Consider the following 16,803-nt stretch of genomic DNA (forward strand, 5'->3'; position numbering starts at 1 on the left):
GAACATTATCATTCTTAAATTATCAAATCATATCTTTACACTTTAACAATAAATAGAGATACATAGTTAATTAGATTAGATTTTCAAAATTTTGACTAGTTTATAGTTAGATATTTACTTGAATTTTACGTTTATTTTCTTAGAGAGATATTGCTTTAATTGGTCAGTATTTTAAACAAGTTCATCTATAGTGGGTTCAACTGGTAATTCTTCGTTTTTTTTCTGGTAATTTAGAATTTTTTGTAGTTTTCAATAATTTTGTTTTGTAATATTTGCAGAAATTATAGATGCTAGGTATTGAAGATTTTATTATAATAAACATTTTGGCGGCAGTGATTTAGACAACTAATCCACATTTTCCAGCATAATTTTGTAATATATTATTCGCCGTTCCTTATAATTCTAACGTGGAAAACTTAATTTTGGGAAAATTAGAACTAAATCTAAAAATTTATAAATTGTTTAATCGCAACACAATCTCTTATATTATGCATCGCATTTTATTACTCTTAAGGGAATATAGTAATAAATTTTAAAGATTTTCAATCAGGTGTAAATGTTTTTAAATAAAACAAATAAAAAATGAGATGCTGCGTTAAAAATATAACGAGTCTTAAATTTAGTCAAGAGTCTTCGGTTTTGTGTGTTTTTGCTTGTAAAATCATTTTAAATAACGTTCAAATAATTGAATAAAAGGCTAAATTAAGATGATATATTCCAGATTTTTTTAAATTAGTAAAATATAAATTGTATTACACTGAATAAGTTGCTCTATTGCTGTTTAACTTTGAGTCAATCAATTCATTGTAAAAATAGTTCTAATAAAAATAAACAAATTAGTGTAATTACAGAAATTTATCAAAAATATATAAATACTCTAAATAAACGCTAAAAACTTACAAAATTGATATTATCCATGACATGTAGTTATAAATGCTCTAGAATATAAATATAGTTAACACGAAAAGAATTTCTGAATTAGTTAATTTCTACTTGTTCCTATACAGGGTGTTTCAAAAAACATGTTCTATCTCTTGTGGAGAAAATTATAATAAATAAAAAAAAATGAAGAATATTTGAATCCCTTGCAGCTACAAAACAAAACATATATGTTGATATGAATCTAATTTTTACGAGAGGAAGCCCCCCACGAGAGATGGCTAGTGTTTTTTGAAACACCCTCTATAATTACTTATTTGTTCCGTACATAATTTCACTCTTTGAACTATCAAATGCTACACAAGTAACTATTTTTGAAGTTAATTTTTCAAATTCACAATAATCCTCACACAATTTCATTCAAGATTTATCCACTTTGCATCTAACTCACAGAAATGTAAATTTGTCATTAGAAAAAACAGACAAATCTTATACGTGTTTAATGATGGAAGTAAATTGTATTAAAAAACAAATAAGTTGGCAAAAATGTTATACACCAACTTGTAAACATGAAATTGGATATAAATTCTAGAGAAATAAACTAATCGTTTAATGGGTAACATAGAAAATTAAAAGTTATTTTTTATACAAGACGATAAAATGGTATTTTATCGTCGTCCTAAAAGATTAATTTCGGGAGATGATAATGAAATTTTATCGTCGTGTATAAAACAATTTTTTCCATAGCGAGTTACGTTTTAAAAAATATTCAGGAATTATTATTTCAAGGAATTTATTACGAGTAGAAGAAATATTGTGCTGGGTCGGCGTTTTTTTCTATGTAATTTGACAAATAAATAAAGCTGTCTCTTTAGTTGTCAGTTTTGAGTCAATATTTTTTAATTCTCTTTCGTGTCGAACGCCATATCCAAACTACTTCCATTTAAATCCCGAATAACTTTTTTTTTTCAAAAAAAATTTTCAAAAATGGAAGCAATTAAAAGACGTGCGAGAAGAAATAAAGTTTTTAACCTATCCTCGCTGTTAAAGAATCATTTATCTATCCTTGGGGTTAAAGTACTATTTTATCTACGATTTTTGATAGATATAAGACAATTTTAACAGTTGCTATGGAAAAAATATGTATCTTTATTATATTAATCTTAACGAATTTTTCTTTTGAATATTTGAGAAAACTGCAATAGCTCTTTTTAATCTCTTTTTAATCGATTTGGGATTAAATCGATTCCAAATTGTATTCAACCAGTTGAATTTGACGCTCACCCACTTTGATGGCCTTGTGATAATAATTGCTAGAAATAATTCGACCCAAAATAAACGTAAAACTTCGAGAACAGGCGATTTTTGAATAGCAGCGTAAAAGGAAACCCCATTTTTAGATAGATTAGGTACAAAGTAAAAACTGACAATTCTAATATGCTGTTTTTCTTTTTTATATTTGCTGCCCCTTCCGGCGGCATTAAACCGCCTACCTCTCTGTGCCACGTCACATCCTCCTGTCATCTTTTTCTATCGTAGATGGTCACGCCTGACGCTCTCTTTACACTATTTGGTATGTTTTCACACTTAATTATATCGTATTCATTTTTACAAAATTTCGAATTTTGTTATTTCAGTATTCTTACCAAAACATTAAAAATATTAATACAGTCTCTCCAAAAAAAATCCTTTATGGGTATTTCGTCACTGCACTGCAAGAAAATCTACGAAATAAAATAATTATTTTTTGTAAACACTTCTGCGTTAAACCTAAACACACACTGGACACTGCTTGTCAGAATTTATGTTTACAGTTCTCCAAATTTGCCTAACAAAGAAAAAAATGCTTAACGTTTCGGAAAGTTTATCTCTTTCCGTCGTCGGAAGCAAAAAAAATACAAAGAATAAAGAAAAAAACTATTTAAAATATTTAAATTCAACTATTCGAGAACACTTTACTTTTTTAAAATAGATACCTCAACAAGAAACCGTTGACGTTCTGTTAAAATGACACTATATAAGTTAAACTTCAAAATTAACAATTACTACCTGATAACAATTACTTAATAAGGTAAAACCAAAAAGGCCCAACTTTCTATATAATTATTTTTAAATTTTACGTATGTTATGTTTATTTATGTTATGTTCTTTAAAATCAAAGAAGCGATTACCATACATTACTAACATCTACAGATGCATGAGCAATACATTTATTTTTATTAGATTGAATTAAAAAAGCCTCTTTTATTTTTCTTTTAGAGACTATCGCTTCTTTCATTATAATTTTGGCGTTATTAAAATTTATTCTGTGCCCTGTGTCCCAGAATAAGCGATAGCCTCTAAAAGAAAAATAAAAGAGACTTTTTTAATTCAATCTAATACAAATAAATGTATTGTTCATGCATCTGTAGATTTCAGTAATGTATGGCAATCGCTTCTTTGAGATTTTAAAGAATATAACATAAATAAACATAACATACGTAAAATTTAAAAATAATCATACATAAGTGTTCTCGAATAGTTGAATTTAAATATTTTAAATAGTTTTTTTCTTTATTCTTTGTATTTTGTTTTGCTTCCAACGACGGAAAGAGATAAACTTTCCGTAACGTTAATTTTTTTCTTGGTTAAGCAAATTTGTATAACTGTAAACATAACTTCTGACAAGCAGTGTCCGTTTAGGTTTAACGCTAAAGTGTTTACAAAAAATAACTATTTTATTTTGTAAATTTTCTTGCAGTGCAGTGGCGAAATACCCATAAAGGATTTTTTTTTTTGGAGAGATGAATCCGCCACATAGGTATAGACATTTTTTTTATTAATACAGTGTTAAAATTATATTAATAATAATTTTAAACTATCAACAAAAAAAGGTTTTACACTCCTTATCATATATGATTTTATTATTAATTGATTTAAGTAACATATTTACTCTGTCATTAGTTTTTGCTTTGAATGGCTAGAAAGCCGAAAATGTGTATACTTATTTAAATTTATCAACACAGGATAACTATAAAACAATGGATGGCCAACAAATCTCTAGAATGGTGGAGCAACATCGGGAAGTTTGCAAAGAGCTGGAAGTGCTTTAACGCAAAGAAACAATTAAATGAAGGTTTGGTACAATACAGGGGTATCGCAATGGGCCCAAGGCCTCCGACTGAGGGATCAAACAGGATCCCAAACCCCAGCAACCTAACCTAACCTGTTTTTTACCATATTTTTCTTAAGTGTTAAATATGACTGATATCTGAGAGGAAGAAGACATCTTGTAAATAATGTGTTAGCATTATTTAAAAAAAGGGTCTTGCTTCCCAACCCAATCAAAGCAAAAACTAACGAGAAAAGTTAAATTAAATCAAATAATTAAAAATATATAACGCAGAGTTTATCTGAAACAGTACATTTAAAAAAAAACGACCTATTATAACAACGTTGAAATAACAAGAATCGAAAATAAAATTCATTTACTTCTTTTTGAAAGTTTTTAAAAGCATTGTTTGTAAAAGTAAATTGAATATGTCAGAAAGAAGCAAATTGAATTTGTTCTAACATCATTTTGTACTTTTTCATTATGTTTGTATTTGTTTTTGTTTTATATATACAATCGTTTTTTATTTAGAACTTTTCTTTTTTTATTAAGCTTACCGCTTAGACTCATTTGTCATTCAATTAATTTTCAAAATGTATATCTATTTTTTCCTCAATTCAGTCGAGTAGCCTTTTTGTGTTCCTATTTTTGTGCTGTGCATGATGTTTGTGTTTAAGATATTTCCGTTAATGTTATTTTATTGTATCATTTATTAGTATTAATTTCTTTTTTTCGAGTCTGCAGATTTTCTTTCTCTTTCGAATATAGAACGTCGTCCGTTTTTAACTGATTAGATATTATTATTGTATTTTTGAGTATTTTTTCTCTTTTATTTTACACATTTTTTACCATTTTACATTTTGACATCACCATCGCTCCGCATAAACTGTTATAAAAAGTTGATTAACTTATATAAGAATGTGTGGTTTTAGGCGTTTACGGAGATGTACAACGAGTGAAAATATTGTACAACAAGAAAGATTCGGCACTTGTTCAACTGGCTGAGCCTCACCAGGCGCATTTAGGTAGGTATTTATTATATTACAGAAATATGATAATCGATCTTAGGTATATAAAAAAATATTATAAATGATTGGACAATCAGCAAAATGTCGATTTTCGAGTTTTGACTGTATAAAATCAAGGCCAACTTAATTCAAGGCCAAATAGCTCTGACGTACAAATCTGTTGACGTCATCAACGAAGGCGTTCAATTCAGAATATTTTCAATTATAATAACTTCGTTCTCAAGATATTTAGAATGGAAATAGTCAATACATTGAGGAAAAAATAAACATGAGTATATAGTTATTTGACTGAAATGATAAATTTGGGAACATTTTATTTTTTTAAATTAATCATAAATTTTTCTTCGAAAAAATGATTATAAAACAGTTTCTGTTAAACTTTGGGCACAAAACCATTTCAAATTTAAGATTTCAATCTTATAACTATTTAGTGGACATGTTTAATTTATGTCAATGATGACAGGTATTGATAATTTCGATTCCAAATATCTCGAGAACCATTAACTCGTAGCGGTTTTTACCAAGAGATCTTTTTTACATGAAAACGTCATAAATGTATATTTTTTACTCAATAGTTCTATACAGGTACGAACGCAAAGTTATTACTCTTCAAACCAGTTAAAAAATATAGGTGGCGCCCTCTACAAATAGGAGTCATATGGACATCAAAATCAAATTTTTCATGTTAATAAACGTCGTTAGTTCAGAAATTATTTGGAGAAAATCCAAATAAAAATGAAACTTCTACACACTGTATCTCCGAAACTAAGCATTTTAGCACATACATTTATACGAACTTTTTTACTTGTTTTTATCTGCAGAATATGCTGCCAAAGTTTCCGGAATACAGTTTGGGCCACCTTGTACGAGTATACTTGAAATTACAATTTATTTAAAAGCATGTGATTAATACTATTACGTGAAATCAAATAAAATGTAATTAATAATTATTCTGATAATTAAGCATGTGTGGCTTCAGTCAATTCATCTAGATGATTTTGTTGTAACAAAAATCAGGCTCTGCAAATATGACATTGACAACTTAGATAGTATACTTTAAGATAGTATATTCAGATGAAAAAATGCGGGAACAAATCAAGTTTTGAATAGTAAAGTATACAGGGTTGTTCACCACATACGACACAAAGTATTGTAGCTAAACGGTTAGATTTTTACAAATTGTAAGTTTTGGGTTCGTTGAAAGACCATTAGAGCTACAATTTAAAAATAATTTTAAAAGATACAGAGTGTCGCAAATAAGTAAAAAATATTATAGTTTTATTTTCTTAAATGTAATACCCTGTATATTATTCTATTTTTAGATTCTACGATTAAAATAAAGGTAAATTTGATTAAGGTTTATCACACTTAAACTTTACCGTTTTTGAAATATTTTCAATTTTGTGAAATTGCAGTAAAAAATTTAAGGCTTCATTTCTCCAAGGGTATCAAAGTTTTTAACACTACATATTTACTGAAGATTATTTATTGATCAGATATTGTGTTGCGATAATAAAAATTATACTTTCTTATACAGAGTGTCCAAAAATTTATGTTAAATAATGACCAGCTTTAAACGGCTGTAACTTGTTTAATTTAAATGGAACACCCTGTATATTTTACTTAATTCATATGCACTATTTAATTGTCTATCTATATGATATGTACTATACCATTTTTTACCTATCTCTTCAAGTTTTCGAAGAAAAAGCATTTTTTATAATTTAGACCTCATTTATCACTATACCCATGGAATATTGACATTTTAGATCTTTTTAAAGTAATATATGTACAAAATACTATTCAAAGATAATAATATTGCAAGCCCATTTGTTACAAACAGAAAACTATTTAAATCTTTGTAAAAGAGTATACCTATTAAATATAATTTCCTCCCAAAAATTAGTTAATTACATACTATTTTAATTAATATATTATTCTAAATAAATGTGGATTGGACTCAGAAATCAATATAATAATAAGTTACGAAAATGAACGTCTCTGTTATAAAAATAAGCATTCGTCAAAAATTAAAATAAAATTTATACTGTCTAATACACATAAAAAATTCAGTTTTTTAGTATTTGGAGCAATTATTAATCAACGTAAACAGTCAATTAATGTAGTCTGAATACTAGGAACATATTAATTGGTCCTTTTTAACAAATAATATTTAAACATTTTTTTTAAATTTTTTAATGAAATAATCGAACTATATCGACAATATTAGTATCTGTACTCTTTGAAAATTTGTTACATCTTTAAAAATAATCTAAAATGTCAATATTCCATGGGTAATGACGTCTAAAATATAAGAGGTCAATATAAAGGTCAATATAGAGGTCAATATAAGAGGTCAATATAAGAGGTCAATATAAATGAGGTCTAAATTATAACAAAAGGCATTTTCTACGAAAACTTGAAGAGATAGGTAAAAAACGGTATAATATAATTTGATAGACAATTAAATAGTGCATATGAATTAAGTAAAATATACAGGGTGTTCCATTTAAATTAAACAAGTTACACCGTTTAAAGCTGGTCATTATTTAACATAAATTTTGGACACTCTGTATAAGAAAGTATAATTTTATTATCGCAACACAATATCTGATCAATAAATAATCTTCAGTAAATATGTAGTATTAAAAACTTTGATACCCTTGGAGAAATGAAGCCTTAAATTTTTTACTGCAATTTCACAAAATTGAAAATATTTCAAAAACGGTAAGGTTTAAGTGTGATAAACCTTAATCAAATTTACCTTTATTTCATTCGTAGAATCTAAAAATTGAATAATATATAGGGTGTTCCATTTAAAAAAATACAACTATAATATTTTTTACATATTTGGGACACTCTGTATCTTGTAAAAATATTTTTAAATTGTAGCTCTAATAGTCCTTCAACGAACCCAAAACTTACAATTTGTAAAAATCTAATCATTTAGATACAATACTCCGTGTCGTATGTGGTGAACAACCCTGTATATTAAATTGATTTTACTCCCTTTTGTATTATATTTAATTGTCTTTGTATTATATTTAATTATCTGATTTGTCTTTTAGCTATAACACACATGGACAAACTGAAAGTTTTCGGCAAGCACATTCGCGTAATGTTGAGCAAACATCAAACAGTACAAATGCCCAAGGAAGGTCAACCTGATGCTGGTCTCACCAAGGACTATAGTCAGAGTCCTCTCCACAGGTCAGTATCAGATATATTCGTAAAGCAATATAGAGAGGCAGGATTGCAAACACAATTTTAGATTTTTGCTGAAGACATTTTAATAATTACAAATTCATCGAATAAAATTAGTGTCCAGCTGCAATAGATTAATTTTTATTAAAATTGTAAACACTAAAAAACATTTATCTTATTTCATCTTATAAGTTTCAGTCCATTCTCTTAATTCGATATTGTTATATATATGAACATTGAGTTCTAAATTCTTAATTTCATTTTGAATATAGAAAGATCTAAAAAATATAAAATTTCGAGAATGGTACTTAAAGGATCCAAATATATATATATGTTTAATGTGTAAGAGGAGAAAAATAATGTTTTTTTTTTAATTTTCAGGTTCAAGAAACCTGGATCCAAGAACTATCAAAACATTTACCCGCCGTCTGCCACATTGCACTTGAGTAACATTCCAGCAACTGTTAACGAAGAAGATATCAAGAAGGCTTTTACAGATAACGGTTTTACTGTCAAAGCTTTTAAATTCTTCCCGTAAGTATTAAATACATATATTTACTTACGATTATGGTAAATATAAGAATATATTGCTAGTACCGCATTTATACAATGAGTGGAAAGTGAAGCCAAAGAAAAGAAATAGGAATATCAATCTTGCATAAGTCTATCCTTTTGGTTCAACACGATTTTCGTGCGCACGCACCAAATAGAACGATCTGATTCGTCTACTTCATCGCTGAACGCTGTCACCTGCCCGCGCACTATTTTAAACTATAAATATTAATAACGTATAATATATATATTTTTTTATTGGTAATGGCATTATTTGAACCTGTTATTTTAGATATTCATCATATCTATCCGTTTCTTGTTTTTGTGTAAAGATGTCAGAGATTAAATTTAAATTTATAAGTAAAGGCGCGAATAGTCAGACGCTAAATTGATTTGCGTGGTAGATAGAAACTTAGAAAACTACTATTAGTTAGTATGAAATAAATCAACCAATCAAGAAGCACTTCTGACGCTTGTGTAGTTCAAACCTGTTGAACGAAAAGGATCGACTTATATGGATTTTGTATAGCTCCATCTCAAAAAGGGTATAGCTGGATTAATATGGGAAATCTGCCCCACGGCTTTTTTGACAGGGGATCGATTTGGTGTCGAATCAAAATAAATCACCTAAATTTAGAGCTTTTTAACTCAAACGGTTTTCGAAATTTAAAAAAAAACCTGTTGCAATATGTTGCCTTAAAAATATAATTATTTTAGTTTCTTAAAGAATACGGAAGAAGTAGATAATTGGGAACCGTAGAAAGGGTAGGTATGTATAGTTGTAGCAGTTGCAGCATATATACAGTTTTACTAACCTACAATATGTATCGCAGATGTTAAAAAAATAAAAACTAAACAACTGATTATTCATCATTGCTGTGAACGACAATAAAAGATGTATACATAAACCATTTCTTTAACTTTCAAGTTATTGATACATACGCAGATAATTATATACCGTGCTGGCAACTGTTACTTTTGGGTCGGTATTTACATGTGTGGAAGTAAATTGCATAGGGATCTTATTAAGTCGGACTGTATGACATTCAAAAATTTTAAACAACCCATACTTTTAGTGAATAGCAATTTTCAGCAGTCGTGTGACTTTTTATATATAGGTTTTCACAGACTGTCTGCGAAGAAAATAGCACAAACGTTAAGAAAGTTTTTGAAGAAACTACAATCAATTATTTCTAATAGATTTCGAGATATCAATTTTTGAATTTAGAGTGCTAATAGCGCGACCACTGTCGAACACCAACTCAATTCCACTTACTTTGACCAAAAAGTGTTTCTAACTTGCACTTAAAAATTTTCAAGCTATAGGGAAAATTACAACGGCTCGTTGATAAATAAACAAATAAAGTATCACGAGACGTAATTAAATCGTGAGCTGAACGCATGATGTGCACCTTTCCTTAGAACTTTAAGTACTGACAGAGGTACTGATTAGGTCGACCGGTTAACTGCGACAAATCTGCTATAAGTGCTATAATATCCCTTCCACGTCTCTTAGCAATGCGCACAGTTTCTCGGTTTATTTCATACGTTTGGCAACGTGTTTACTGTTCTCTCTTTATTCAGTACATTATAAACGCCTTATACTCTTCTTACATACGGAAATCTCGACCCAAGACTAACCTTTGCCAGCCCTTATTATATACCTAGTACAATATTTAAATTACATTTATATATAACTAGTACACTAATTATTAAAATAGCAATCGCAGATTACAGTGGCAGCAATTTAAAAATCGCAGCAACAGTTTCAACTGCGAATGAAGAATCGCAGTTTTGCTCATCTCTGATCATTACGTGATCATATCTTTACTTAAGAAACAGAAGTATTAAATTCAATAAAGGATTCATATCTCCTCCTGACCTGAATACTAAATCGAAAGGAAGAAAAAATCTCTACTAATATATAAAATCCTTAAGTGACTGACATACTGATTAATCACGCAGATAATTATATACCGTGCTGGCAACTGTTACTTTTGGCACAGAATATCTAGCTACGCAACAGAAAAATACTCGAAATGAAAGAGCTAAAATTGCACAAATAAAATACTAGATGGCGCGACAATGTCATAATCAGAATATAATTGGAAATTTTCAACTTTGGTTTTGGATAGACGTAGATCGACGGCGCGTCAACGGCCTTAAAGCTCGGCTAAATATGCACAGTTGCCAGATTCAAACAAACTTTAATTGGCATCCCATTCTTTTTCTGGTGTAGAATAATTTCTTTCTATTCTTCGTTTCTTGTCAGATACACTTATATTAATTATTCGTTTGGCTTTTAAAATAGCTTTAATTTTAAGTATATTATTAGAAAACATATGCTCTCAAAATACATTTTTAATATACACTACTTTATTATGTTAACTAAAAAAATAACTTTAATTACCTTTAAAATTAATAATATACAGGGCGATTGATAGTGATATTTATTAATGCTGAAACGTTAGTAATGAAATATACGTTTAATAATAATGGAAATCATTTATTAAAATGCAGTACAAAAAATGTTAATTGAGTAAAAAAATACTATAATAACAATGTTTTTCTGTTTGCTACGTTATTTATATAGACCTAGGTAGATTTTCAAAAGTGACACAGGTACAATTAATAATATATTAGTTCGGCATAAAAGTTGCTGTCACGACATCGTACAATAAATTAAAATTCGGAAAATAAATTAAAATTATATTAACTAAACAAATCTTTATAAAGAAACACAAGTATATCAAATTTGGGCCCAATCGAACGCCAGGAAATGGTATCGTAATATGGTACTACATTATGGTACCCCTTGATATGCTTCATGGTACCATAATATTGCAATGTCATCAAAAATACGCAAGTATAATCAAATATGAGCCCAATCGAACGTCAGGAAGTGGTATCGTAATATGGTACTATATTAAGGTACCACTTTATATATGCATCATAGTAGATGCATCATAGTACCATCATATTACAATGTCACCGAAGATACTTACTATACCAAGTTAAGCCCAATCAAACGCCAGGAAATGGTATCGTATATGGTACTATTATGGTGCCTCTTGATATGTTTCATGGTACCATAATATTACAATGTCACTGAAGATACGTAATATACCAAGTTTAAGCCCAATCGAACGCTATGTATCGTAATATGGTACTATATTACGGTATCACTTGATATGCTTCATGGTACCATAATATTGCAATGTCATGAAAAATACGCAAGTATATATCAAATACCGTATGATATCGAAAAAAACGGCATCCAGTTGGCTGGGAAAAGACGATCGATGACATTTCCCATATAAATTTACACATAAAATGACAGTGATTTTCATTTCATAGCCATCGCTAACGCCGTTTTTTCCCGATCATACGGTATGAACACAAACGAACGTCAGGAAGTCATAATAGTAGAACAATACTTATTATATTGTCGCCGAATTACAATCAAAATTTAGGATTCAGTTAGAATCAAACGTCAGGAAGTGATTTTAATTCAGCTCGTAAGATTTAACTCCAACTAACATGGCAAGTTAAATACTTAAACGTTTGAAAAAAGAGCTCTAATCTATTTTAATATGTTTAAATTATGTAGCAAATTTGAAGGTAGGCTTTATCAGGAAGTATTACAATATAAATTACACAATGGCAACACTGCGTAAAATTCTTTTAAATTTCGTTTCTAGAGAACTATTTTCTTTTAAATTTATCGCCCTCTGTTATGTAGTAGTGAAACTACCGCATCAAAATATCTGATTTTTTGAGACCTACATGTAACGAGGCTTCTGTTGCGTAGCTAGATATTCTGTGCTTTTGGGTCGGTATTTACATGTGTGGAAGTAAATCGCATAGGGATCTTATTAAGTCGGACTGAGGGAAATGCGACGGTGTGCTGCTGCGGCGTTGCCGGTACGCCTTTCCCTACCACTTATTTTTAAAAGACATTTTCTTCGAAAAGATAACTATATAGATAAAATCATTAGGTATATTTCTAAGTATCTGAAACGGAATTATAAGGATATCGTTAGGGTGTCCATTTTTTTTATAACGAGAAAACATCAGTAGCCACGATAATTTAAAAACTCAACTTTTTAACCCATAACACGCCATAACTTAAGAACCACTTTAGATATTGAAACTTTTTTTTATTTTGAAGATCGGACCTTTTACAATATGTTTAAATAAGAAAAATTCGATAAGGTTGTTTTTTTTTTCATTCAAAAATTTTAAACAACCCATACTTTTAGTGAATAGCAATTTTCAGCAATCGTGTGACTTTTTATTTATAAAGGTTTTAACAGACTGTCTGCGAAGAAAATAGCACAAATGTTAAGAAAGTTTTCGAAGAAACTACAATCAATTATTTCTAATAGATTTCGAGATATCAGTTTTTGAATTTAGAGTGCTAATAGCGCGACCACTGTCGAACACCAACTCAATACCACTTATTTTTACCAAAAAGTGTTTCTAACTTGCACTTAAAAATTTTCAAGCTATAGGGAAAATTACAACGACGCGTTGATAAATAAACAAATAAAGTATCACGAGACGTAATTAAATTGTGAGCTGAACGCATGATGTGCACCTTTCCTTAGAACTTTAAGTACTGACAGAGGTACTGATTGGGTCGACCGGTTAACTGCGACAAATCTGCTATAAGTGCTATAATATCCCTTCCACGTCTCTTAGCAAGGCGCACAGTTTCTCGGTTTATTTCATACGTTTGGCAACGTGTTTACTGTTCTCTCTTTGTTCAGTACATTATAAACGCCTTATACTCTTCTTACATACGGAAATCTCGATCCAAGACTAACCTTTGCCAGTCCTTATTATATACCTAGTACAATATTTAAATTACATTTATATATAACTAGTACACTAATTATTAAAATAGCAATCGCAGATTACAGTGGCAGCAATTTAAAAATCGCAGCAACAGTTTCAACTGCGATTGAAGAATCGCAGTTTTGCTCATCTCTGGTCATTACGTGATCATATCTTTACTTAAGAAACAGAAGTATTAAATTCAATAAAGGATTCATATCTCCTCCTGACCTGAATACTAAATCGAAAGGAAGAAAAAATCTCTACTAATATATAAAATCCTTAAGTGACTGACATACTGATTAATCACGATCCTGCTCAAACCACTCAACGAAAGAAGCTCAATTTTGGCATACAGGTTGATTCTAGGGTGTAGAGGTTCAATAAGAAGGGATTTTTCGAAATTCCAGTTCCAAGAGGGTGAAACCACCCCTCAAATATTACAATATTTTTTATTTAAAAAACGGTCAAGTTTCCGAAAAAACGCTTAAACACGTATATTTTATTTTGTTTTTTTTATATATTTTAAGATTTTTTAAAAATGTATACAGGGTGTTTCGAAAAATCTGGTCATTAATTAATCGACCTGCTTAAAGCGCTTGACGTAAAAAGCTGATTTTTGGAAAACAGATTACTCTAGGGTGTAGAGGTTCGATAAGAAGGGATTTTTCGAAACTCGAATTCTAAGGAAGTGAAACCACCCTTCAAATATTAGAGTATTTTTTATTTAGAAACCGGTGATTTTTTCGGAAAAAACTCTTAAACACGTATATTTTGTTTTGTTGTTTTACATATTTTAAAATTTTTTAAAAATTTATACAGGGTGTTTTATAAAATATGACCATTGAGTAATCACGATTCTGCTTAAACTGCTTGACGTTTAAAGCTGATTTTTGGCAAACGGATTAACTGTGGGGTGTAGAGGTTCGATAAGGAGGGATTTCTCGAATCTCAAATTCCAAGGGGGTGAAAACGCCCCTCGAATATTACAATATTTGTTATTTAAAAAACGGTTAGTCTTTCGGGAAAACGCTTGGACAAGCATAATTTATTTGGTTTTTTTACGTATTTTGAAATTTTTTAAAAAATCATACAGGGTGTTCCAAAAAGTTGGGTAATTGATTAACCACGATTCTGCTTAAACTGCTTGACGTAAAAAGCTTATTTTTGGCAAACGGATTTTTCGAAAGTCAAATTCCAACGAGATGAAACTAGCCCTCAAATATTACCAAGTTATATAATAATATCGCCATATTGTTTTTTCTCATGCTGACATAAATGTGAGAAAACTTTATCCAGTTTATATGTTAATGGAAATTCTTGCTTTGCTTCACCTTTCAATGTCAAATCAATCACCTTTACAATGATTAATTCGACGCGAACGAAGTCGCTGATGGTACACGCTAGTTAAATATAAAAACTAATTTCTAGGGTCTTTAAAATGTAATCGAGTGAGATATTCGAAGTCTTTATTTGTCAACAATGATTAAAATCAAATATAGAGAATTTTAAAAAGTGTTTTCTTCTTTTTGTAGGAAGGACAAGAAGATGGCACTAATTCAACTGCCCAGCATGGAAGAGGCGGTGATAGCTTTAATAAAGATGCACAACTACCAACTGTCCGAATCGAACCATCTAAGAGTCTCGTTCTCGAAATCGAGTATATAATGGCCTAAAACGCCCAATTACACCAGTATTCATTCCATTATCAGAGTCCGAATGGTAGCTAATTGATAAAGTTACAAAACAGCGCTTATTTATTATTATAATTATGACAAATAACGTACATTTTTATGTTATTTATATAGACTGTTTTTGGCAGGTTAAGCTTCGTTCTGTTAGTTTCTTTTTTAATTCTTTTAGATCTTTGAATCGACACAATCAACAGTATATACGACCTAAGTATTTCTAGAATAGTAGCGAACAAAGTTTGCTAAACATTAAGTTATAGTAATGTTAGTTTCTATTTTCTTACGATTTTTGACAACAACGTTTTATTTTTCGGATGCATCGCATATTTTTCTACTTTTACGATATATTATTCTCTTTCTTAGCCAGTATTAGACTCGCTTTAATTCAAAATAAGCAACTGTTTAACAGACATGGAATTTTTTAGGATTAGCGTTGTGAGGTGGTTGAAAATTGCCGCGATGTTATTTTTTTTGTAAGTTTATATTATAGAGATGTTTAACACATGTTATTATAGGAGACATGTAATGTAGGTTATTTCATGTGCAATACGCTAAAATAATATTATTATTAGAGATTAATTAATATTTGCCGGTCACGTCGGGTCGGTTTGAAAAAATTATGTAATTTAATGCCGGAAATGGAGTTTTCCAGAAAAAAAGTTCACCTGAGAACTAAATCAAATTCATTATACAGGGTGTTACATAAATAAGTGCAAAGTGCAACAATTTTAAGTGGTATAGTCTATAAAATGAATAACTTTGAATTTTGACCGTTATTTTTTACCAACATGGCAAATATAAAATCCCTCTGTCAAAAAAGTTACTGATATTCTTTAAATTGAGTGCCTGAACGAATCAGATAGGTAACTCTTTTTACTTTCGTGAAATAGAAAAGGAAAATAATAAAACAAGTGACAGTTCTTCCTCTTCTTGCAAAAAACAACACGAAATGTCTTAATTGCCAAAAGTAAAATGTCATCAGCTTTTGACATTTCTAAATATCAAACCAATGCCGTCTCTAATATAACAGCCTCGGAACGAGATTTATGACGTCACGCTAGTTAGATACTAAGGATTAATAAGTATGTTATAAAATACATAGAGAACATAATTATTCCTCGTATTTTTGGTTTGTATTTTAAAAATGATATAGTTTACATGAAATATACATAATATACAGTTAATAAATACAATATATATATACCTATTTATATTAATAAATACTTTGGCAAATAAACTATAAACCATCAAATGCACCAAATGTTTTACAATATACAAATAATGAATAGGTACATAAGATAATGGGTAAAATGTAAAATATATTTTAAATTTTGGGGTTTGAAACCGATCTAATTTAACAAAAAACGTTCAATATCTACTAATAGTGATGTATTATTATTTGCACTCACCAAATTTATATGTAGATATATTTTGCAAGTATCAATGTTCGAAAAATTATATTTGCAAATAATAAAATATCATAGAAAAAAGGCATCAGCGATGGCTATAAAATAAAGAT

At 29.4% G+C, this 16,803-nt stretch overlaps 1 protein-coding gene across 4 annotated transcripts in view; it reads left to right on the top strand.

Annotated features, from left to right (window-relative positions):
* Positions 1-16,048, top strand: part of LOC115891041 (polypyrimidine tract-binding protein 2) — a 470,600-nt gene extending 454,552 nt beyond the window's left edge. For 3 of the 4 annotated variants that reach the window (XM_030911438.1, XM_030911435.1, XM_030911437.1), the window contains 4 exons: positions 4,903-4,995; positions 8,067-8,208; positions 8,584-8,736; positions 15,129-16,048. In XM_030911438.1, coding sequence (XP_030767298.1) covers positions 4,903-4,995; positions 8,067-8,208; positions 8,584-8,736; positions 15,129-15,261 — 521 coding nt within the window. In that variant the 3' untranslated portion in view covers positions 15,262-16,048. Of the gene's footprint in view, positions 1-2,418; positions 2,453-4,902; positions 4,996-8,066; positions 8,209-8,583; positions 8,737-15,128 lie in introns of all 4 variants that reach the window. The other variant, XM_030911436.1, reaches the window with a different exon arrangement.
* Positions 16,049-16,803: the final 755 nt, after the last annotated feature.

Source organism: Sitophilus oryzae, unplaced genomic scaffold, assembly GCF_002938485.1.
Source record: "Sitophilus oryzae breed Bouriz unplaced genomic scaffold, Soryzae_2.0 scaffold_944_pilon_pilon, whole genome shotgun sequence".
NCBI lineage: Eukaryota > Metazoa > Arthropoda > Insecta > Coleoptera > Curculionidae > Sitophilus > Sitophilus oryzae.